General features: G+C 42.1%; 1 protein-coding gene across 2 annotated transcripts; it reads left to right on the top strand.

Moving 5' to 3' along the window:
• Window positions 1-5,501: 5,501 nt before the first annotated feature.
• Window positions 5,502-24,727, top strand: LIN7C (lin-7 homolog C, crumbs cell polarity complex component). 2 transcript variants are annotated; one of them, XM_074955161.1, is made up of 5 exons: window positions 5,502-5,653; window positions 18,294-18,412; window positions 19,874-19,945; window positions 20,270-20,479; window positions 24,382-24,725. In XM_074955161.1, exons 1-5 carry the CDS (start codon window positions 5,617-5,619, stop codon window positions 24,535-24,537), a joined length of 594 nt encoding a protein of 197 aa, XP_074811262.1. In that variant the 5' UTR covers window positions 5,502-5,616; the 3' UTR covers window positions 24,538-24,725. The 2 variants fall into 2 exon arrangements, with proteins under 2 accessions (XP_074811262.1, XP_074811263.1); XM_074955162.1 differs by lacking the exon at window positions 19,874-19,945 and having other exon boundaries at window positions 24,382-24,727.

Here is a 24,727-nt window from a genome sequence, read left to right on the forward strand (position 1 = left end):
ATCTCCCATCACTACATCAAAACCTCTCATCCAAGTGTAGTTGTCTTTCAGCCCGGGCTAGCTGGCATAGCTAGGGATAAGGGTTAAAGCCAGGGTTCCATTTTCACTTGGGCTGTGAGGCCGCAGGCTAAATCCCTTGATTGCTCATAGTTTTCCAATGCCTTCCCACAGTTCCCCAAAAGCACCCAGAAAGACAAGCAATTCACTGGGGAAAAATTCAGAGAGCAGCTCATCTTACTGCAGCATGAAAGAACAATAAGATGTGCCTCCAAATGTCTTGGCAAAACACATGATGGACACAGTACCAGTGAAGGCTTAGTAACTCGCATATGGCTTTGTGGTGTGGCTACTCATACATGACCTGGTCTAACCTGGGTGCTCGGACCTAGTTGCCAATTACCCAGGTTACCTCTACAGAGAAGACATACCCAGATAGGCCCTCATCACAGACATCCACAATCTCGACTGATACAGATAGTGTCATCCAAACATCATTTCATACACACCTATAATATACATATATAGACTTTCTATGTTGTACATCTTCCATACTCCCAGCTACACCTTTGCAAGCATATTTTACCACTCCCACACAGGATACCCCCACAGTTCGGGAAACACTTTTTGGGACATGCAGTAGGAGATTGCAGAATAATGCTTTGAGTGTTGGAAGTTGGAATAGTTAGTCGCTATTTATATCTGGAGCAGAAGTGACAATGTATCTAAAACAGTTTGAAAGTGGCTTATGGGGCTGGAGGTTAACAAATGATTCTTCTTTATCCCTGCTAATTTTGGATTTGCTGCTCTTCACCAGCAACTGCTATCCTCTGATTCCAATTGGAAAATGCCCGCATTCAACATATGAGATCCTAGATGTACTACTTCCAAGAATTCAACCACTGTTGTTCAAATGAGACCCTTCTATGCTGTGGGGCTATAGGAAACATAGTGGTGATGGCATCTGTCACTTCAGCAACTATGAAGATAGCAGATGCTGTAGCTAGTTTTATATTAACAGCTAATGTGCTTTCTGAAATAAAGCACAAGGGCTACATTTTTAAAAGGGGAAGGTCTCATCATGCATGAAAAGAGATGTGGACTGTAATTTAGACTGTGTACCCTTTCAGGCAGAGAATATTTTTGTGCGTGTGCGTAAAGCACCATGTTAACCTGCAGTGCTATTAACTGATTGATGATAAAGCACATGCGTCTACCACAACTGTATGCACAGAGTGGGTGGTCAGAACACGGCACCTAATTAGCCACTTGTACAATCTGTCCTATTTACAAATGTAATCAAAGTAATAGCACATTCTCTTGTACACAGACTTTGTGCCTCCAATTTAAAAAAATGTGATCCAAGTACCTTTGTCTCAAGTGCACTTTCTGTTAATAGGTATAGTATGCTCTGATTTTTGTAGGTACTGAGCACCTGCAGCTCCTATTGACGTCGCTCAGCATCTCTGTAAATCAGGCCAAATAGCTTCTAATATAGTAGCTACATTTGCAAGTGCAGATAAAATATTCCAAACACATTTCTGGTCACAAAAATTCCTCACTTTTGGAAAATGCCTTCCCTTTCTCAAACGTATAGCCTCAAGTGAGAGAGTTGCTGCAACATAACTAACCCAAGCAATTACACAGATAGAAGCAGGGTGGATAAAAATCAATGATTTTTTAAAAAAAATAAAAAAAATCGATTTTTTTAATTTAAATCAGATTTTTTTTTGATAAAATGCTTTTTGAGGAAAAAACCTAACTAGTTTTAATTAAGATACATTATAGCTCAAAGATATCTCATCATGGAAGAGGGATTATAAATTCTAATTCTATAGTATGAGATAATATATTCATGTAATGTTTAAGAAAAGTTTTGTAAATGAGTTCCAATAGTTCATGGATTAGGGACCCAATCTTATGGGGTTCCAGGTAGGGTTACCATATTTGAACATTCAAAAAAGAGGACACTCCACGGGAGAGGGGGTATTTGCTTGTGCCCCCCAACCCCTGCCCCAACTCCACCCCTTCCCCACCCCCATTCCAACCCCTTCCTTAAAATCCCCGCCCCAACTCCGCTCCCTCCCTGCCCCATTGGACCCCTTCCCCAAATCCCCAGCCCCACCTCCTCCCCTGAGCACGCCCCGTACCCCCTCCCTCCCAACCGCGCGAAACACCTGTTTCGCGGCGCAAGTGCTGGGAGCTAGGGGGAAAAGCGGGCACTCTCTCGAGTGATCAACATTCACTCTCTTTCTTGAATGATCAACTCTTCTTTGGGGAAAAATAATAATGGCAAAATCCCGGACTTTTTTAGATATTTAAAAATTCCTCCCGAACGGCGATTTAAGAACCAAAAAGCCGGACATGTCCAGGAAAATATGGACGTATGGTAACCCTAGTTCCAGGGGCTTCTGTATAGATTATTTAGGTAAATCTTTCTATCTACCCAATGGGACTCAGTGCTCAGTCTAGAAGATACCATCAGAGATTCTTAGTTTTGCAGTTCTCAAACTGTGCATTTGTGTCTCCAGAGATAACATGCTTGTTAACAGCAAAAATGGTTTTAAATAAATAAATAAATAATATATAGAGGTGAGAAATAACAGACCTCAACCCAATTGTCCCTCTGCAAATTTGTGTACACAGTCAATCCCTTACCTCTCTCTCTAATCTCTCTAAAAGTGCAAAGTTTCAAAAAGTTCAATGAATAGAAGATTGTTGGGGGCGGAATAGATCTGGACAAAGAGAAGAAGTCTGGTGATAAATGTGAGAAGGGAGGGACAGACAGTAGAAACAAAAGTGAAACTGTTTGAGCAGCATATTCCAGAAGTCTTGAGGTCTTTCTGAGTGTAGCCTTCACTGATTTGATATCTACATACCATTCTCTCACTAGAAGGTAAAACCTATAATGGCAGCAGGCCATAAAAGAGAACCAGTGTGGGAATATTTTAATATTAAAATACCTGTGAGTAAGATAGGCATGCATGCAAAATGCAAACAGTGCAACAAAGAAATGCAAGGCCTGGTTGCCCTAGTGAAACAACATCATGGGAAGTGTTCCTTTTCAGGAGGAAGCTGTGTTGAAGATGATGAAAGCAACATGTCTGAACATGCAGGATCTTCAGGTTGGTAACAACCAATAAGAATGCACTTTTATGTAAAAATCCATGATTAAATTGAGTCTTCCTGACTAATGATTTAAATCATGATTTAAATCAATTTGATTTAAATCAATCCACCCTGGACGGAAGTGAGGGGAAACTGGTATATATTTGAATCTATACCTAAGGAAGCTTTTAACTACATTTTCAATAGCTGTATTTTTTTAAGTGCCCATATGTTAAGCAGAGAAACAGCAGAGGATCTTACAAATCTGATCTTCATTTGTCCATGCCTGCAATCAACAATCCTACTAAATTGGATAGATCTGGTATTTTTCACTTTATTTTATTACATTTTATTTCATTCATTCCCCCCTTCCCTTCCTCCCTCCCCCCTTTCCAGGACAGTGCTTTATTTGCAGCCACCTCAAGGTGGCAGGCAAAGTGGCATAGATATTCTGTCATCAAAATTCTGACGTCTTAGTGTCCACCTGTCATGTGTACACCCTGAACAAACTGCACCACCCCACAGACTCAATAGCTAAACTCCTTATAGTGGATGTGTCAGGCTTATCAATTGTAAAAGAGGTTATTTTTGATACAAATACTTTTACTATTTTCTTGAAAAAGGAGAATGCATTAAAACATTTTCACCTTATAATTACTAACTCCATAACATTCAACATATTGTAAAAATGCTGGAAATCATTCAGAAATATAGCAACACGCTTAAAGGTTACTTGCTAAAGAAAAAATGGATTTGGGCCTTATGGAGGCAGGCTTATATAGAAAGTAGAAGTTGTGGGGCAGGGGGAGGGGTTCCCCTCCATGCTTCTTCTTTATAAATATCAGAAATTCAAGTCTGGGTTTTACTTGTTTTCCTGGAAAACCCCTTAAAGCTTTCAAATGTGTACCGTGAGCTGTCACAACTTTTTATTTTATTGAATTTTTACCAAAGATTTATATTCTCTCATATGTTTTTCAGGCTTTTGAATTAAACAGGCATTAAGAAAACCAAATTTTAAAAAGTTTTAGGCAATCTGATTAAGTTTCTCATTCCCTTCAATTGCATGTCTTTCAGTCTCTTGTAATTTCATAATCCCACTAGTCTTCCCATCATCCATGGAGTTTCCTGTGTAATCAAGACCTGAATTTCTAAAGTAAATAATCAGATGGAAAAGAAAAAGCAAGCAAGTATACAAAGACCAGTAAACTTTTAAGACTGACCTCATACATCATTTAAAAAAAAAATGATCCAGGGACACAAACCTTTTTTCTATATCACCTGTACAGAAGCTATAAATCACTGCACATCCCCCGAGGCAAAAAGTTCTACAGGACTATGTTGGTGGAAAATCAACAGAATTATGCTTTTCAGATTTTATTAGTTTCATAATATGACATTAGGTTTGAATGTAGTCAAGCATGATAGTGGGACTATACGAAGTATGGTGTATCATGAGTGTGTGAATTGACAAAATATTTAAAGAGCTATTTAAAATATTCTCTTCATGCATTGAATATATATATATCTTAAATTTTAGAAATGTTTATGAAAACCTGCCATGGTCTATAAACATGGCTGTGCAAATGTCACCTGAAGGCTCCTAAAGATTTTAGTCACTACTGGCGCAGCAGAACAAGCAGTTTCAAGTGACGTTATGAAATACAAACATCTGGATTTTATTCCAGAAATGTTCTATAACTTTTACAATCCCAGCAGCTAAAACGTTTTTTTTCTGACTCAAAACATGTCCACAAGCATTCACTTGGTTTGAGTTTTGCAAGTGAACGATTTCCATTCATGTTAAATGGCTCAGTGAACCACACATAGCAGCCTCCCTCAGTATAAGAGAAGTGACAGCCTCATAATGAATCCCAGAACTGAGAGCATGCCCTTGTGAAAAAGGTCCTTGAGTGAACAGAACTATTCTTTCAAAACAAAAATCAAACACAGAGAATAATGATGCACTTAGATTAAATTAACAACATGGAAACTACATGCCCTCTGGGCAGTCCCATGCGTATTTACACAAAAAGAAAGGCACGCACTGAGTTTGTCCTACTTGTACCCCTTGCTGAGATCATTTTAACAACACACAAGCGCCACGCAAGGCTCTTGCCCCACACACAGATTAAATGGATGGCAGACGAGCGGCGCACACACAGACTACACCACGCAGACTGCGCTGGGATTCATGGCACGCGGGGACGTGCCCTAGGGCTCCCCCAGGCCGCCGAGACACAGCGGTGGCACCGCAGCAGCAGGCACCGGCCGGGTGCCTCCCCCCGCCGCCGCCGCCGCCGCCGCGCGGCGCCGGTATCCCAGCTGCGAAGCCTCCTGCCCGCCCCGGCGCTGGGCCGCGCAGCTGGCGGGCCTGGACCCAGACACACCAGGATCGCGCTGCGGGACCAGCCCCGGGACCCCGCCCTGCAGGCAACGGCTGGGCCCCGCCGCCCCCACGCGCCTTGGCCTTCCGCGCGGTGCGCGTCACTTCCGGGTGCGAGCGAGGAGAAGATGGCGGCGCTGGGCGAGTCTGTGCGGCTGGAGCGAGGTGAGCGCGGCTCCGGCCCAGCCTCGCCGCCGTTTCCCTGGCGGAGAGCGGCCACCCCCACCGGCCGGGAGCGGCGTGCGGGGCTCTGCCCGGCTCCCCGCGCTGGGTGACGCAGCCGCAGCGCTCGGTGCCGGCCCGCTGGCTCCTGACGGGGAGCGGAGCCGGGCCGCGCTGTTGGGCGGGCGCGGTCCGAGGGGGCGGAGCCCTGGGTGGGCTCCTCTCCCCACCGTCCCCCTTGGCTGCGGCAATTCCGTGACACGTCCCCCCGGAGTGCCAGAGCAACGTCCGTCTGCGCCGGCCGGCCGGGGCGAGCCCCGAGGTGCCCGGCGGCCCCAGGGGTTGGGCGCATTGGGGTCTTCTAGTGCGTGCCCAGCGGGGCCGTGTTGTCCTGGCTCTCGCTTCGGTGGCCCCTTCCCTCTCCCGAGCCGGGTCCTCCCGGGGCCTTTGAATTTTCCTTGTAGATCTTCGAGGCGAGAAGTACTGGTTGGAGCAGCAGAAACACTTTAACCATTAGTCTCTTCTTCTTTCTCTTCCCCACTCCCACCCCTCCCGCTCCCAACATGTCTCTGGGTTCCTCTAAGGCAGAGGTGTCTGTAAGGTGCCACAAGTACTCCTTTTCTTTTGGGGTTCCTCTAATTACCCCCAAGGCAGGAAATTAATTCCTTCTTATCAGGCTCCCGCGGATGATAATCTTAGACACAGATTTTCCTTTTGGCTTTCATCACTTAAGTGAATGTCTGCAAGGCTGAGTTTGGTTTTTCAGTGGGGAAAAAAAACTTTTAAAAAATTTTTTCCCTTTACAGTTTTGTTAGAATTTCCCCATCCGCTCCATCCTGGACTTGTGTCTTACTGGATAGTGTTTTGCACACACCTTGTGAGGGATAGCGATAGTAGGAATTTTACACATAGAAAACTTCTCAACTTTGAGTTAAACTTGATAGATTGTCAGAATGGGTGAAAGAGGCAATAAACAAGGAAATAAATGATGTAAATGTCTAATAAACCATCTATTCAACTTTAAGTAATTCTCTCCTATCCTCTCCCACCCTCCCCAATTCATATTATTTCCACTCATCCCGACCAACCAGGCTAGGATGCAACCTGAGCACTGCAGCACCTGATTTATAGGCACCCTGCTGTTAAGTGGAATTAGGTGCCTAGGCCTATACAGTACATGGGGAGAGTTAAATACCTAAGGCTACATCTACACTACCACTTTTGTTGGTATAATTTATGTTGCTTGGGTGTGAAAAAACCACACCCCTGAGCGACATAAGTTACGCTGCCAGAAGCACCAGTATAGACAGCGCTGTGGGGGGGGGCTTCTCCCCCTCCCAACATAGCTATCGCCGCTTATTGGGGTGGTTTAATTATGTCAATGGAAGAGCGCTCTCCTGTTGACACAGAGAGGCTACAGAAGAGATCTTACAGCAGCGTAGCTGCATTGGTACAACAGCTGTAAGCTCTCTAGTGTAGACATAGTCTAAGTGTGGGATTCATAGAAAGCTGTAAGCTTATCGGGGGAAGGAGGTGGTGGTGCTTCTGCCTGTACTCCACCTTATACCTAATAGTCCAGTGCTTAGAGCACTCACCCGGGATGTGGGTCCCCTGGTTCAAAGCCCCAAGTCAGAGCATAGGCTTGCCCCCATCTCTAACTCACATGAGTACCCCAACCACTGGGCTGTGGTGGATTCTGGGATGAGGCTGTCTATCTCTTCTGTTGAAGCAGTTCCACTTTGTAGAAAATACTTAAATAGCCATTGGGTCAACAAGAGAGAGACATCGTTTGAGAGAGTTTGTAGCATAATGGTCAGGGTACTCACCTGAAATGAGAGACACTTAGAATCATAGAATATCAGGGTTGGAAGGGACCTCAGGAGGTCATCTAGTCCAACCCCCTGCTCAAAGCAGGACCAATCCCCAATCAAATCATCCCAGCCAAGGCTTTGTCAAGCCTGACCTTAAAAACTTCCAAAGAAGGAGATTCTACCACCTCCCTAGGTAACGCATTCCAGTGTTTCACCACCCTCCTAGTGAAAAAGTTTTTCCTAATATCCAACCTAAACCTCCCCCACTGCAACTTGAGACCATTACTCCTCGTCCTGTCCTCTTCTACCACTGAGAATAGCCTAGAACCATCCTCTCTGGAACCACCTCTCAGGTAGTTGAAAGCAGCTATCAAATCCCCCCTCATTCTTCTCTTCTGCAGACTAAACAATCCCAGTTCCCTCAGCCTCTCCTCATAAGTCATGTGTTCCAGACCCCTAATCATTTTTGTTGCCCTTCGCTGGACTCTCTCCAATTTATCCACATCCTTCTTGTAGTGTGGGGCCCAAAACTGGACACAGTACTCCAGATGAGGCCTCACCAATGTTGAATAGAGGGGAACGATCACGTCCCTCGATCTGCTCGCTATGCCCCTACTTATACATCCCAAAATGCCATTGGCCTTCTTGGCAACAAGGGCACACTGCTGACTCATATCCAGCTTCTCGTCCACTGTCACCCCTAGGTCCTTTTCCGCAGAACTGCTGCCTAGCCATTCGGTCCCTAGTCTGTAGCTGTGCGTTGGGTTCTTCCGTCCTAAGTGCAGGACCCTGCACTTATCCTTATTGAATCTCATCAGGTTTCTTTTGGCCCAATCCTCCAATTTGTCTAGGTCCCTCTGTATCCTGTCTCTGCCCTCCAGCGTATCTACCACTCCTCCCAGTTTAGTATCATCCGCAAATTTGCTGAGAGTGCAATCCACACCATCCTCCAGATCATTTATGAAGATATTGAACAAAACCGGCCCCAGGACCGACCCCTGGGGCACTCCACTTGACACCGGCTGCCAACTAGACATGGAGCCATTGATCACTACCCGTTGAGCCCGACAATCTAGCCAACTTTCTACCCACCTTATAGTACATTCATCCAGCCCATACTTCTTTAACTTGCTGACAAGAATACTGTGGGAGACCGTGTCAAAAGCTTTGCTAAAGTCAAGAAACAATACATCCACTGCTTTCCCTTCATCCACAGAATCAGTAATCTCATCATAGAAGGCGATTAGATTAGTCAGGCATGACCTCCCCTTGGTGAATCCATGCTGACTGTTCCTGATCACTTTCCTCTCGTGTAAGTGCTTCAGAATTGATTTCTTGAGGACCTGCTCCATGATTTTTCCGGGGACTGAGGTGAGGCTAACTGGCCTGTAGTTCCCAGGATCCTCCTTCTTCCCTTTTTTAAAGATTGGCACTACATTAGCCTTTTTCCAGTCATCTGGGACTTCCCCCGTTCGCCACGAGTTTTCAAAGATAATGGCCAATGGCTCTGCAATCACATCCGCCAATTCCTTTAGCACTCTCGGATGCAACTCGTCCGGCCCCATGGACTTGTGCACGCCCAGCTTTTCTAAATAGTCCCTAACCACCTCTTTCTCCACAGAGGGCTGGCCATCTACTCCCCATGTTGCGATGCCCAGCGCAGCAGTCTGGGAGCTGTCCTTGTTAGTGAAGACAGAGGCAAAAAAAGCATTGAGCACATTAGCTTTTTCCATATCCTCTGTCACTAGGTTGCCTCCCTCATTCAGTAAGGGGCCCACACTTTCCTTGGCTTTCTTCTTGTTGCCAACATACCTGAAGAAACCCTTCTTAAGTTCAAGTCCCTTCTCTAATGACTGTTTTCAGTCTAGCACCATGTCTGTCACATCAATACAAAATCCTGTACAGGTACAGTGCAGTTTTTGAAAGTCACATCAACCCCACATTGAGTCTCTGAACACATTAATGCATAATCAGTGGTTGGCATTAGGCTGAATATTGATTGTTTGGGATGCAGTGGTATTTGGGTGATGGAAAGGAGGTAGTTAAAGTTGAGAAAAGGAAATGAGCAGGAGTGTGGATAACTTAACAGCCTATTTCATTGCTTTTTACTAGTGTGCATTTATGCGATAAAAAGAAAAGGAGTACTTGTGGCACCTTAGAGACTAACCAATTTATTTGAGCATAAGCTTTCGTGAGCTACAGCTCACTTCATCGGATGCATCGGGTTATGAGATACACAGTCGTAACTCAAAGTTAATATATTTGTGTGTGAGAGAGTAAATGCATATATTGTTAGTTCAGATATGTTGTCTACCTCAGAATGCAGCTCTTGAAACTCTGATTATTTTCTTCTCTTCTCCCTGTTCCACAAATAAATCACTTGTAGCGGTTCCCCTCCCCCAAAGCTTGCGAATTAGAGCAGCTGCTTTTGCAATGGGATTAGCTGCTCTTGGTAAAACCTGGGGCAGCATCCTCCTGCCATTGTGCTTTATCCATGAAAACAAACAAATCTATGCAGAGTTATCTAGTAGGAATCAGTGGAACAAAAGAACTGTTTTATGTTTTCTTGCATATTGGTCTTGCCTCTTAAGAAAGGAGGGGGGAAAGAGTACTGTATAGTTGTGTGTGTATATATGACATCTACTGACAGGCAGCACTATTTGCAGAAACAACCAACCTCTGTTAATTGTGGTAGTGTTGACTTTGGATAATTAAATGACATTATCAAGGTAAGGGAATAAACTGATTACAGAGAGTTGGTGTGTAACCTAGGAAATGAGGGAAAATGTTTTAAAAAATTACCACACGTTTACTAGCAACAGGACTAAATCTGCTAACCAGAGGCACATATTAGAGAGACAGGGTGAGTGAGGTAATATCTTTTATTGGATCAACTTCTGTTGGTGAGAGAGACAAGCTTCAGGACCTGAAAAAGAGCTGAAAGCTCAAAAGCTTGTCTCTCTCTCAGCAACAGAAGTTGGTCCAACAAAAGATAGTACCTCACCCACATTGTCTCTCTAATATCCTGGGACCAACATGGCTACGATACTGCATATAGAGGCAAATATAGAAGAAATCTCTTCTCTCTTGCTTGAATCACAACCAACACCCTTTTTAGCAATTTTCACTGGAGGCCAAGGATGAGCGACTAACCTCTCACACCTTGAGGTTATCTTTTAGAGTGGTGGCACTAGTAGAATAGTGTAGAGAACCTTGCACTGCTGCTGTCTTTAATATACATCTGCTCTAGTTAACTTTGCCTCCAGGATTGTCAGTCTAGTTCCTACCTCAGTCACCAAAAATTCACTTTTAAAGTGCGTGTGATAATCAGTATATCTGCTTGCTGCAAATATAATCCATCCTTTAAATAGTGTGGTGTGGGTTTGGTTGCTTTTGTTAATTATTTTAATTTGCTGCCTTTAATGGCATTATCTCCAAGTGTGTGAGGTTTTTTCCTTGAAGCCCCTCTTGAGTCAGTTCAGTATTCAATTTAGTCTCTTGTTGTTTTGAATAATGGCCCAAATTGGGGCATACCTAGTGTGGCAGTGAAAGGGAGCACAAAGTGCCCAGTTAACCACATCATGGGTAGCAGTGCAGGAAGGCTTCATAGAACTGTTGTATCTCCCCCACCTCCTCAACCTCATGCTGGTGGGTGGGAGTGAATGGGGCAGAATAGGGCAGGGTGGGAGTGGAGGAGACATAGCTACTCTTGGGAAGGCATGTTGTTCCAGTTATAGACCTAGTTCAGTTTACTCCCTCTTCAGAGCACCAGGAGAACCTGGAGAGAGATCGGGACTGAGGCCTTGTCTATACACAAGTTGTACTGCATTAACTGTATTAGTATGAAAAAAGATATGCCAGCATAAAAGTGCTTATATTGGAATATCAGCATTCACCCTCTGGATACCAGTTACACCTGTATAACTATTTTTGTTTTAAAAAATCACGCCCCCTAACTGGACGAAAGGGCCATTGCAATCTTTGGATGCGTAAACATGGGAATCTCAAGTAGGAATAGAGAGGTTGTTTTACTCCCTCTTTGGCATTGCTGTGACCTGCGCTGGAATATTGTGTCCAATTCTGGTGTCCGCAAGTCTAGAATGATGTTAAACTGAAGAAGATTCAGGGAAGAGCCAGAAGAATGATTAAAGGATTAGAAAACATGCCTTTTAGTGATAGATGCAAGGAGCTCGATCTATTTAGCTTAACAAAAAGAAGTTAAGGGGTGCCTTGATTAATTTATAAGTAGCTTACTTTAAGTACCTACCTGGGAAGCTGTCATGTGATGATAGAGGACTCTTCAGTCTAGCCAAGAAAGGTATAACATGATCCAATGTCTAGAAATTGAAGCTAGACAAATTCAAACCAGACATAAGGTGTGAATTGTTACGTGAGGGTAATTAACCATTAAAACAATTTACCAAGGGCTGTAGATTTTCCATCACCGGCAATTTTAAAATCAAGATTGGATGTTTTTCTAAAAGATAGGTTCTAGGATAAGGGTAGTCAATAGGCAGACTGCGGGCTAAATCTGGACCTCCAGACGCTTTTGAATAGACCCCGAAATGTTTTTATTTACTCATCATTATTCTTATTTTTTATTATTTTTCTCTGGAGTTTGGAACTTGACTATATCTTGACCAAGAAATTTGAACCTTGACAAAAAATAATCGACTTACCCCTGCTCTGGGAATTATTTTGGGGTAGTTCTGTGGCCTGTGTTATACAGGAGATGAGTCTAGATGATCACAATGGTCCCTTCTGGCCTTAGAATCTGAGTGCATGAAATAATTATAATGGTACAAAATTTATGCATCAGCCAGGCTTGAGCTGCTTTTGGGGCAATGCAGTTATGTACTGCCCCTTACACTGTACTTGTGTAAAAGACACACTGGATCTCAAAATTAGTGTCTGAAGGTTCTGAGCATTCTACAGACATAAATTAAATCCTACTCCACCTTATATAACGCAATGTGTGGCCTCGCCACTCTTTTGGGGAACTTATAAGCAAAAGAACATCACATCAGTGCCCTGTACCCTCTGTTGGCTCCCTATTTGCATCCTTAGTTTAATCTTTGAAACGCATTTTGGGCTGGGGTCAGGGTCCTTCAGAGATTGCCTTTTTTTGACTGACCAACACAGTTTCATTCAGAGGGATATGGAAATTGAGTTCCTAGGATGAAATTTCAGGGAGCTGGAGGCAAGGCATTCTCAGTTCCAGCTCCTTGACTGTGGAATACCTTACCAGAGAAGATCTAGTCTGTCTTCTGAGCTTTTTGCAAGAACCCCCCCCCCCCCCCCCAAAAAAAAAAAAAAAAGCAACCCTTTTATCAGGTTCCTGTCTTGAATAGTAGAAACTGAAGAATGAAGGGGAGGTAGTCAAACCCTAGCATGATATCCATTTGGCAAAAAAAAAAAAAAAAAAAATTGTTTCAAAGTAGAGTATTAGGCATCCAGATATTAGTAATCTGATTATAAATGCTTTAGATGGGATGGACAGTTCAGTCTAGTTCAGCATGAAGTGCAAACAATGGAAGACTTGCTACAGAAAGGAATGTTAGACTCCACAGCACATGTAATAGTACTACTATTATGGTTATATAATGTAATTATTTATGCAGTGTTTGCTTCTGGTGGGAAATTTTTTATTGCGTCAGAGCCTGATTCGATATTGAAAAAAAATTTTACCAAATCAACTTTGCATTTATTAAAAAAATATATATATATATTTCCAGGCATTCTAAGTCTTGTTCTGCAACCTTAAATGTTCACTAAAAGAGCATCACACTGTCTGGAGTGGTTCACGACTGAGAGTGCCAACCTCAGGGCAGATGGTCAAAAAGCAGGGCAGACCCCCCAAATTGGATGTGTGTTCTATAATTAGATAGCCCTGAGGGAATTCTGCGCTACTGCACAATGCAGAATTTTGCAGAAATCCCCCCCCACACCCCAAAATGGGCTACAGAGACGTTGGCTGCTACTAGGGGCCACTGAACCTGGCATAGTCCAGCTTGCAAATAAAAGACAAAGCTGAGGGGAGGAGGAGGGAACTGGAGGGTTCCCAGTAGCTACAGTTCCCAGCACTGAAGGAAGGAGATGGCAGCACGCAGGAAACTCCGTGCAAGCCTGGGACCCAGCAAAGGACTGTTTCTTGCTCTGGATCCCTGGTCTCTGTGGGGTACGGGATGTGAGTGTCTTGGCGTTGGGGGTGGCTGGGCTCTGGGGAGTAGAGGATGTGAATGTCTGGGCCAGGATGGGGGGGGCTGCAGCTGGCCTCTGAGGCTCGGGGGTCTGAGTGTCGGGGGGGGGGGGGGGAATGTGCAGCTGGCCTCTGGAGGGTAGGGAGTGTGAGTGTCTGGGCTGGGGTCAGGGAGGAGGCAGAGAAATAGGAACTGGGTTGTCATAGGGGTTTCTTTAACTCGTTACTCCTGAGGGAATTTTTGTGTATGTCTGTATTGTTACAGACATACTTGCTGACAGGTATTTTGAAATAAATTTCCAAAATAATTGAAACTGGTGAGATGATACAGTATTATTTTGACCAATAACATTTGCAGAATTTTAACTTATGCACAGAATTTTTAATTTTTTGGTGCACAATTCCCACAGCAGTAATTAGATTTCACCAACCCAGTAACAAATATGACTCCCTGAAGCACTGTAAAATCTTACCATGGAGTTGCAAACCGTCTCCTTGGGCACTCCAGTCTATCTTGTCACCCAGGCAAGTTGGATTTAGTGATAGTTGGTTGCCATACACCAAAGATCACAAAAGATTTCAGGTTGCTTCCACTCCCCAGAGATGAGTCACTTACCCCAGGTTAATAGGTAGTTTAGATATCACACCAAAGACAACTGCTTATAGCCAATCCTAAGGTAAACTAAGGATTTATTAACCAGGAAAAAGAAATGAGTAGTTAATAAATCCTTTGTGTGTGTGTCTGTGTATATGTGTGTGTGTGTATAATATATATATACACACATACACACACAAATTAGTTACAGTCTAGGGGTCCAAAAGGTTACAGAGTTGTACCAATTTGTTGGCACTGAATGCCTATTAGGGGTAACCCAGGTTGACCATGGGGGATCTCTGCATCTGTTTCCTAGCTCCAGCCCTGTCAGAATTCAAACAGCAAAGAGATGACAAATTTTCTTGTTCACTCTCCTTTTTTCCTTCTTCCAGAATTCAAGATGATGGGATGAGCCCTTTTGCACATAGCCTGTGCAGGAACAATTATTAACATTTTGTATTGTGATGTTTCACAATGGCCCATTTAGTTTTGATAGTCCTTCCTGATGGGCAAGAGGAAATCATCTTTCATAGGGATTTAGTACTAGGTGAAGTTTTTTCTTGTTTGGTGGGTTATGTTCTGAACTATATAGCAAATACTTAAATATCATCTTCTAGCATGGGATACAGACATTATAAGTAGGATTAATATGTTTAGCGATTTACTAGTAATTCATAAAGTCCAGACAGATAGTTATAAGTCCAGTACTCATCTTAACCATACTAACACGCAGGTGAGCTGGACTGGTTTCCAGCAATGACTTTGTCGGTGCTCAGCTGCAGCCTAAAGCATTGGCAAGAGCTGGCATCTGGTCCGCCAGTGTCACAAAGAGAATAATCTAACTTTTCAGGTACTCTTTCACACTATGCTGTTTAAGCTTTGTTTGGAAGAAGTGGAGCTATCAGCTGTCCTTAAAAATAAGTTTTATCATTCTCTGCCTAATTTCTCGCTATAACTAAATTCCTTTAAGCCTGTGCAAAAGTTATTGTATTTTTGGTTGAATGAACAGTTTATAAATAAAGCTGTAATGTATTGTGTGTATATGTAGATTTGCATGAGGGAAAACTTCTGATCTTTGCTCCCCTGTGGTACTTGTAAAACTGGAAGGGTGTATGCGTCCTGTGAAAGCAGGGTGGATTTGATTTAAATCAAATTGATTTAAATCATTAGTCAAGAAGACTCTATTTAATCATGGTTTTCTACATAAAAGTGCATTCTTGTTGGTTGTTCTAATCTTAATACATATTCTTCACAACTCAGAGATAGATGTAGGTTTCATTTTTAGAAGGTCCACACTATATACATTTTTAAACAGTGATTTATTTTGAAAACTTTTCAGATTAGTTTTACAGCTATATCAGAAAATGAATGATTGTTTGGCTATTTCATTTACTAAAGGTAATTGAAGCAGATATTTATGAAGTCATTGCGAGGTGAACTATCTTCCATATAAGAATTTCTTTGTGTAGCATCTTGCCCCCAGAAAGGAGAGAGAGCTATTTTTATCTGTCTCTGGCCCTAGTGAATGGTGCTGTATAGCAGTAGTAGTCCACAGAATTCATGATAAAACTATCGTTCTGAAACCCTGAAGTAAAAGAAGGTTGCAGTCCATCAGCTCTTCAATCCCATTCAAAGGTCATGATTCCCAGGTCACCCATCTGAGAGTCAGTAACCACTTTATCATGGTTCATTCAGCTGCTGTTCCAGGGCCCTGTTCTCCAGGTCTTCTGCCTGAGAGTTCCAAGGCCTGCTTCTCTCCCATAAGTGTCATCCCATAGCCCTGAGACAGGCTCCTGCAACAGAACTCCCCACACTGTTCCACTCAGCCAAACCTCCCTTTCTGTGAGTCATACCCCAGCTCAGGGAATGTTTCTGCATGACAAACCCCTTGTTTGGAGCTGAGCTTCCTGCAGCCCTCCACTCAAGCCTGCTGCAAGGAGTTCTTCCCACAATGTTCCACACATCCAGGCCTCTTTGCTTATGAGTCCTATTCCTGCTCTGAGATCCACTCTCCAGCATCAACTCTTGTTTTGGGCTCAGCTTCTCCTAACCAGGCTGGTGGTGGTTCTTCCGAGGAACCTCTGACAAGCTCTCCTTTAACTTGGCAGGTTTTCCGCAGCTCTGGTCAGTCCTCACCATCAACTTCGCTCTTCTCAATGGCTTTCTACCAGCTCTCCTCTGCTGCTGCTTCTCTTTCCTGGGTCTCTGTTCCTCCTCAGACAGCTCTCACCTGCCATTCTCTATCTCTCTGTCAGTGCTCTCAGGCTGCTCTGACTCACCAGCTTTCTCCTACTCCCCCTTTCCCCCCACTTAAGCCCAGTTGAAGTGAGCTGATGGCACAGCTTTGGCCCTGCTTCCTCTTAAAGGGCCAGTGTCGCCCAGTAACAGACCTTAGCTGTTTTCCCTTCTTCTGTCCATACCTGCTTCCTATGAAGTGTTTAAGCTTAGTCAGCTGTACTCCCAGTCAGTTGGACCAGAACTCTACTCAGAAAATCCATAGGTGATTCCACCACCTGAAATAAGCAGAGCAATGAACTTTGCTTTTTCAGGCAATTTTCCTGTAAGATTTTCTTTGCCACCTCTGACCATGTTTCAGCCTTAACAATGTAGGGAAGTAGTGCGGGAGGCTTGTACAGAGTTGCCTGGCAGGTGAAACTTGTAGCTCTGCTATGCAAGTAATCCCTCCATCTAGCAAAGCCCTGGTGGTATGTCACAGTAGATCTCAGATCTGCCAGACAGGAGCTCCCATTGCCAATATTTATCATGGATGAGATGGGTGGGTGTGACATACCACGGTACAGTCCAGACTAATGAGCAGTTGTGTTACCCCTGCCCTGCAACCTTGGGTGCCTTACAATGTCTTGGTGAAGTAGCTCTCACCTGGGCTACTCACAAATAGCCTTCTAGCTTGCAAGCCACACCCTGAGCATCTACGTGTAACTGCAGGCTGTCAACCACACTTGGGTTACACTTTTGGTCTCACCATCCCTGCTTATACTGCAGGGTCACCCCCAACATACCCCCCAGTCTCATATTTCTACCAGAAATCTATACTGTACTGACTGGTCCTCTCCCAGAGAGTACAAAATATTGTAAGTACATTATTCCTTTAAGGGAATCATATGTACATAACTTGTCACCCCAAATGGCATTACCCAGGCACTTCAACTTGAACACACTGGATTAGATAAAACAAGTTTATTAACTACAAAGAGAGAGAATGCAAGTAACGAGACATAAAAGTCAGAAATGGTTACAAGACATGCCTTGTACAAAAATTACATACAATACATGTAGGGTGTGAACATGGGTAGATTCTGTAACAGTGGATAAATATGGATTGAAGGGAGGCATAGAGGCAACAAGACTCAGAGGTTTGTAGGGGCTGTAACTGGGAAGGCAAGAAGAGCCAGGAAGTCAAGGAAGTCAGAATATGCAGTGACCAGGAAGCTATGTTGGGCAGTGGGTCTCCCTATTGATGGAGAGTGGATAAATCATCAGGGTAACTGAAACAGTGTGCACTGTTACCCAGTATACCCATACCAGCTCTTCTGCTCAATTCTTTTTTTTTTCTACCCTGTGTAGTTGCCTTCCTCATTCCATGTGTGAATGCTGATATTGATCAATGTTGATTTTAAACAAAGTAGAATGGAGAATGAGACAGGGACCATAAAAAGCACACATTGATGGGGCATGGAAAGTGGTAAAGGCAGCTAGGATCGGGTTCAAAGGATCAGAGGAACAAGTAGATTTCAACATATGAGGATCATGAAGATGAGATATGCAAGGAGTCATTGGAGGAGGGAGGGCCTGGATGTTGATGCATTAACTGGTGTCTTCTCAGTAGTATTTAGTGATTGTGTTAAAGGAAACGCATTTAAGCATTTTGCGAATACAGACTAACACGGCTGCTACTCTGAAACCTGTCATTTAAGCATCCTTAATTCTGACTTACAAAGTGTGCATGAATGCACTAAAAGAACGTTATCTGAGTAAAAGTCAAGTGTTCATCATTATCAATATTCTGTCTTTCCCCAGACATCTGCAGAGCTATTGAGTTGCTGGAAAAATTGCAGAGGAGTGGAGAAGTACCACCACAAAAACTGCAGGCTTTGCAAAGGGTCCTTCAAAGTGAGTTCTGTAATGCTGTGAGGGAGGTAAGTTAACCTGGCATAAACAAATAGCTACCAAAAATACCAGATATATGCCGGCTTCTAACATATGTACTGTTGTACCTGCTAAGCAGGAACAAAGCTAGCTGCTGCAAGAGTTTGTTTTGAATTACTTTTTAATTTGACCTCAAATCTGTTATCTGCAAACTTTGGGGCTTAATTCTTTATTTAAAAAAAAAAAGTAGGGAAGGATTTAAAACAAAATCAACAATTGTCTTAACATACTTAGATTTAAATTTTGCCCCAAAGTAACCTAGATAAGGATATATTAGCTTAGGTTACAGAAAGCCAATTAACAATTCATACCTTTCTTGAAGAGAGAACTTGAGTGTTTGACTTTCCTGTCAGCTACAAGCATCTGTACCCTACAGTGCAAGTGAGGGCTTGTCTTCACTACTTAAAAAAAAAAGAAAAAAAAAAAAGGCGGGGGGAGAGGGAGGGGGCTGTGTTTTTCATCTTAGGGTAACTAACACATGAGCTATCACAAGGCAAAGACACAGTGAAGACAAGACACTTCAGTTTTACCACAAGGTAAACTCGCCAGAGTTTGACCTCAGTGAGTTTACTTTGCAGTAAAATGAAAGTGTCTTGTCTTCATGGTATTGTTATGGGATAGCTCATGTGCATTAGTTATTCTGAGGTAAAAAAATGCATCTTTTTTTTTTTTAGTAGTGAAGACAAGCTCTTGAGTCAGTACAGATCTGAACGCCCTTCTATCTCCGCCTTATGATTAACATTCTGTTCTAGTATTAATTATTATCTCCCCAAGGCTCTCACTCCCTTACCTGCACTCGGAATGGTTCTTCCTGGTGTGTGGGCATGGGTGGGAGTAGCTGCAGATCCAGCTATTGCTTTTGGTTTCAGTGATAGCAGTGCTATTTTGTTGTAATGGTAATATTCACTGTGCTTTAATGGCCCACTCATTAGGCCCAGGGGAAGGTGTGACTTAGTATCGCAGTCCTGTCTCAGGCTATGTCTACAAAACTTCTTGTTCAGGGGTGTGAATATTCCACCCCGAGTGACATAAGTTACACTGACATAAGTGCTCGTGTGCACAGCACTATATCTGCAGGAGAGCTTCTGCCGCTCGTGAAGGTGGGTTTTTTTATGCCAATGGGAGAGCTCTCCTGGCAGCGTAGTGCATCTTCACCAGATGCGCTGCAGCAGTGCAGCTGTGTCGATACAGCTGTGCCATTACAGTGCTTTATATAGAGACGTGGCCTCAGCTAGAGGTGACTTTCCAGTAGGGCAGATTCATTGTCTTTCAGGCACATACCCTTTCTCTCTGTAAATTAGGAAATGCAAATTTGAGAGTAGCAGCAGAAGTATTGATCTCTTGTCACACATCTAACACAGCAGATTATTTGTCACACCATCTAAGCAGAAAACCTATATATTCATTTTTCCCATTAAATTATGTACCTACTAAATAACTTTGTCCTAAAGGTATATGAGCACGTATATGAAACTGTGGACATCAGCAGTAGCCCAGAAGTGAGAGCTAATGCTACAGCAAAGGTAAAAGTCTTACTATAACTAGAATAGAATGTAATAGTTTGTCACAAAAAGGGTGATATAGATGTCTCCTCCTGATATGACCTGTTAATCTGTAAGTTGTATGAACAAGATATGAAAGACTTGTTATTTAAAATGACATTCATTGTTATTTTATTCAAAACGCCCCTTAGTTTTCGTATTCTGATGTTGGTACCTAGGATACACATTATATTTACTTGTCAGTCTCAAAAACCTTTTCAAATGCTTACCACCTCTGACTATAAGAGATGGAGACTTTCTAAGATTCTGATTTTAAGAAAAATTAAATAGTTTTGTTTCTTATAGGCCACAGTTGCTGCATTTGCTGCCAGTGAGGGTCATTCACATCCCAGAGTTGTTGAACTGCCAAAAACAGAAGAAGGTCTTGGATTCAACATTATGGGAGGCAAAGAGCAAAACTCTCCAATCTATATCTCTCGAATTATCCCAGGCGGTATAGCTGATAGACATGGGGGACTGAAACGTGGAGACCAGCTTCTTTCTGTAAACGGAGTGGTAGGAATTGGCTTTAACTTTCAGTTGTAGTAACTACTTGTGTCCACTTGAGGGTGTATAGAGACTGTAGTCTGCATAAGCCTGGTGCCTTTTTTTAGTGTTGGCAAAGTGATAGAAATTTCATCCTGCTGTTTGCAGTTGATTCATAATTAGCAAGACTAGGATATTGGACAAAAACTTGAGTACGACAAGAGTTCTTGGACTATGCTTTGCTATTGTACGTGAATTCACTAAATGGTAATACAAGTATACCATTACCTGAGGCAATATTTCAGAGCATGGGAGGATAAATAAGGTCAGATGGTAGGTACTCTATTTTGAAGCAAACTGTATTATTGCCTTATGAAATAGTTTTACAGTTACAGATGGGCATAATTTTTTCAACAAATAGTAAATTTGCTGAAAAATGCTGTTTTGGTGCAACCAAAACTATTTGCAAATTGGGGTCAAATCCAGTGAATAGTTTCAGCTGAATAAAAATTGAAAAAAAAATTTCAAAAGTCAAATGGTTTGTTTTGAAATTTTTGAAACAAACTGTTTGGAATCAGCCTGTACCATTTCAAAATGCCATTTTGAACTGACCAAAGAGAGGTTTTTTTGCTTTTTTATTTCAGCAAGAAAAATGGGGTGGGGGAATCAGTTTTAGTTTGCAATTTTTGGGGGATTTCTTTAGTTTGGCCACCAAACCTAAAAAGCAAGTATTCATTCAGCTCTAGTTACAATGGTGTTAAAGTGGTTCTGCTACATGTGTCCCTGATGTTGCAGACTTTTAATAATGTGAATTTTTGCAACTTGTACGGTAAGTATCAAAACCATTCAATCTAAGGCAAGATAATGTGACGGTCCTTTGATGTTGTCATTGTCCTGATAAAAATGCTGCTGGAGACTGAAAACTATGACAAAGTGCAAGCTATAAAGTAATTTTTGCAGGGACTGTGATTTTTTCACTTAAGTGCTAAGATTTTAAAAACCATTCCTCCAGTTTCTTATAAAAAGGAGCATGTACTTTAAACTCAGTCACTGATTTTTTAAAATTCAGCCACGACACATAAAATACCAACCTGCGGCCTTCTGGGTGATGAGAAAAAGGAGACTGCTAAAGGGATTTTAAATTATTTTGGTGTATATATTTATAGAACAATTCTTGCTCCTCAGATGCTGTCAGACAGCTCTGAGTGAACTACACAAGTTTTGATTGTACTTTCAAAAACTCTTAATTTATATGTACTAGTTAAAATTCAGGCTCTAGTAACTAATTGTACGTACCTAACCTTATTTTATGACTTAGGTTTTAATTCAATCATGTAGTCTGTAACCATAGCCACTCTTGTGATGCAAAGGTAATTGGAGAGCTATTAGATGTCCCCAACAGGCATAGTCATCTTTTAAGCCACCTGGTTCTGCAGCCCCCAGCATATGGAATGGGAAGAGGTCATGGCCAAAGTGCTACAGTTGTTCTGTGTTGGTACCATGGTTCCTTGGGCTAGCCAGTGTATCTTTATAGAAATTCCCAAGTTGCTCTAAAATATACTGAGACTAGTATAGAACTGGCACCAGAATCCACAAGCCTCAACTGGCTTCTTCTGCCTTCGTCACACACAGACACTCCAAAAAAACAAAAAAAACCCAAACCCACCCTGCTTAACAGACAGTGGGCATAAATTTAAATATATATTTATAACAATAAATAAAACTGGGATGTGTGTGCATGCACATGCAAGGTATGTTGGTTGTATGTTACCAATTTTAAATGAAGAAATATTCTTCTCATGCCTCTGAGCACGTTCCTAACATCTTAATATATATAATATGCAACAGACTTGTTTTTAATAACTGTATTCAGAATTAACTTAGTGTCACAGTTTCAGGAGTAACTGCACCTGTATTCCCCCTCCGTGGTCCCTCAAGGGTGCCCACTTACCATTTCAGGCTCCTACTAGTCACCTTTCTTGGGTGGAGATTCATGGCTCTCTCCTTTCTGATGAGACGTTTTAGGCTGTACAGTTGCCTGCCTTACACTGTGATACCTCCAGCAAGCTAATCTGTGTAAGGTTCTGCCCTGTGCATTGCTTTCTCTCTGATGACAATGGCAGTGTTGTTTTGCTTTGGTTTTTTGTTTTGGTTTTTTTTGTTAACCAGTGACCATGCACTGTAACATGCAAAATACGTTTATTCTTAGGTCAAAAGTATTGCAGAGAAAACATTAAAAAAGATCCCCAACAATAAATAGATTTAAACCCCACACTAAACATACCAGGAATTGCTCATCTGTCTTATGGAGCCCCAGTAGACCAAAGTCTTTCCAACCTTTCAGACCAAGGATTGAAATTCCCCTGGATCCAAGTTCCTGCCTGTTCGTTGAATCAAAAAGAAGACCCCAAGTCAGTTCAAGCTCATCCGTTTATACCAAAAGGCCTTTCTTTGTTTCTGGAAAATGCAGCCTGGACCAGTATATGCAAACTGTTTACAATCCTAGGAACTGCAGCCTGGACCAGTATATGCAAACTGTTTACAATCCTAGGAACTGTAGTGCGCGCGCGCACACACACACACACACACACACACACACACACACACACACACACACACACACACACACACACACACACACACACACACACACACACACACACACACACACACACACACACACACACACACACACACCTCTTTTAGTTCCGGAAGGACCTGTGGTAACCCTCTCCTCATAGAGTTGCATACAGTCTCTGGCTCACAATAATACATACAATATTAATAAATTTAATGCAATATGCTCACCAAAGATACTGCATGTGGCTGCAATATCTGTCACACTTAGCACTTATAAGGCTCAGTGTATTGTTGCAAAGGCTTTTAATGTTTATGCCTTTGCCAGAACCTAGCGAATAGAGAATATTTTGAAAACTAGATTCTTGTCCACTAAAATATTTTTAATGGACATTTCCAGAATTTTTATACTAGTAACATTTAGTGTATATTGTTCGTTTACAACAGAATTCAAATATATTTGTATAGACATAGTTTAGAAACTGTAAGCAATCTCACATATTATTTTGCAATTGATTTTTTTTCAAATCTCTTACTGACACCATATATCCTTATAAGCTTCTCATGCGATTTTTAAAAAGAGAACGACTTGTGCATCCAACTGAATAACAAAAAATGAAAATATCCAAGCACATTTTCTAAATCTAATAGAAGAGAAATAACTTGGTGTTTTTTTTTTTTAACTGTTGTCTTTCTTTTTGTAAGTAACTTTATAGTAACGGGGAAACCCTCCAATCAACAGGTACACCACCTGCCTTCTAGCTTCTAATAGCAGCAGTGGGAGGTAGGCTTGGGATAGTAATGTCATTGTGTTTGATAACTATAATAAAGTTGAGAGAAATAACTTTTGCTGACTAATGATAAAACATATGATGCCTGGATCTTATAACGGATGCAGTGGTGGGGAGAAGTTGCTAAATACTATTTGTCTGGAGGGAAAATTTCATAAATTCTATTAAATGTAGACTTTAAAACGTAAAGGACCATGTTTTAAAATGTTTCTCTTATTGTGCTTATTGTGTGTGTAAAACATAAAATCTAGGGACTCTCAGTATGTCTGCTTGTTCCCTGTCTCCCATGATAAATTAGTTGCTTGGCACTCATTTCCACATTACTTTTTTTTACACTAGTTAGAAAAGAAAACACAAAGTCTGCCATCACCATTTGTTTGGTGTCTTGTTGAAGCTTCAGGTCTTCAACTGGGTGATAGCGCCCCTTGCATTACAGTTTCAAAACTGTCATACTTCTAGTTTTTTATTATAATGGAAATATTTTGTGTAACAAAGGAGCTGAAGAATCTTCTGCAACACTTGTATTCTTTGCTAATGTAGTATTTAATGGTTTATGCTTTACAGAGCGTTGAAGGAGAACACCATGAAAAAGCAGTAGAACTGCTGAAAGCAGCTCAAGGAAAGGTTAAGTTAGTTGTACGTTACACACCAAAGGTCCTGGAAGAGATGGAGTCACGATTTGAAAAAATGAGATCGGCAAAACGCAGGCAACAGAACTAATACTGTACATTATAATTTATGGAGAAAATTATACTTGGTTTTACAATTAACAGTTTGATTTGTGACCTAACAACATGAACTGCCCTAAACTATAAAAGATGCTATCCTTTAAAAAAAAATCTGTTTGCAATTTTATAAATGCCTTCATTACTAACATTGCTTAGTTCTAAAACACCCAAATGCTTCTTGA

The sequence above is a fragment of the Natator depressus genome, chromosome 6 (assembly GCF_965152275.1).
Source record: "Natator depressus isolate rNatDep1 chromosome 6, rNatDep2.hap1, whole genome shotgun sequence".
Taxonomy (NCBI): domain Eukaryota; kingdom Metazoa; phylum Chordata; order Testudines; family Cheloniidae; genus Natator; species Natator depressus.

Bases quoted from the DNA above. Each gene is read 5' to 3' on its own strand.
- LIN7C (XM_074955161.1), top strand. From the start codon at position 5,617: ATGGCGGCGCTGGGCGAGTCTGTGCGGCTGGAGCGAG. The intron at 18,413-19,873 runs GTAAGTTAACCT...TTTGTCCTAAAG, and splicing joins TCTGTAATGCTGTGAGGGAG to GTATATGAGCACGTATATGA. The intron at 19,946-20,269 runs GTAAAAGTCTTA...TGTTTCTTATAG, and splicing joins GAGCTAATGCTACAGCAAAG to GCCACAGTTGCTGCATTTGC.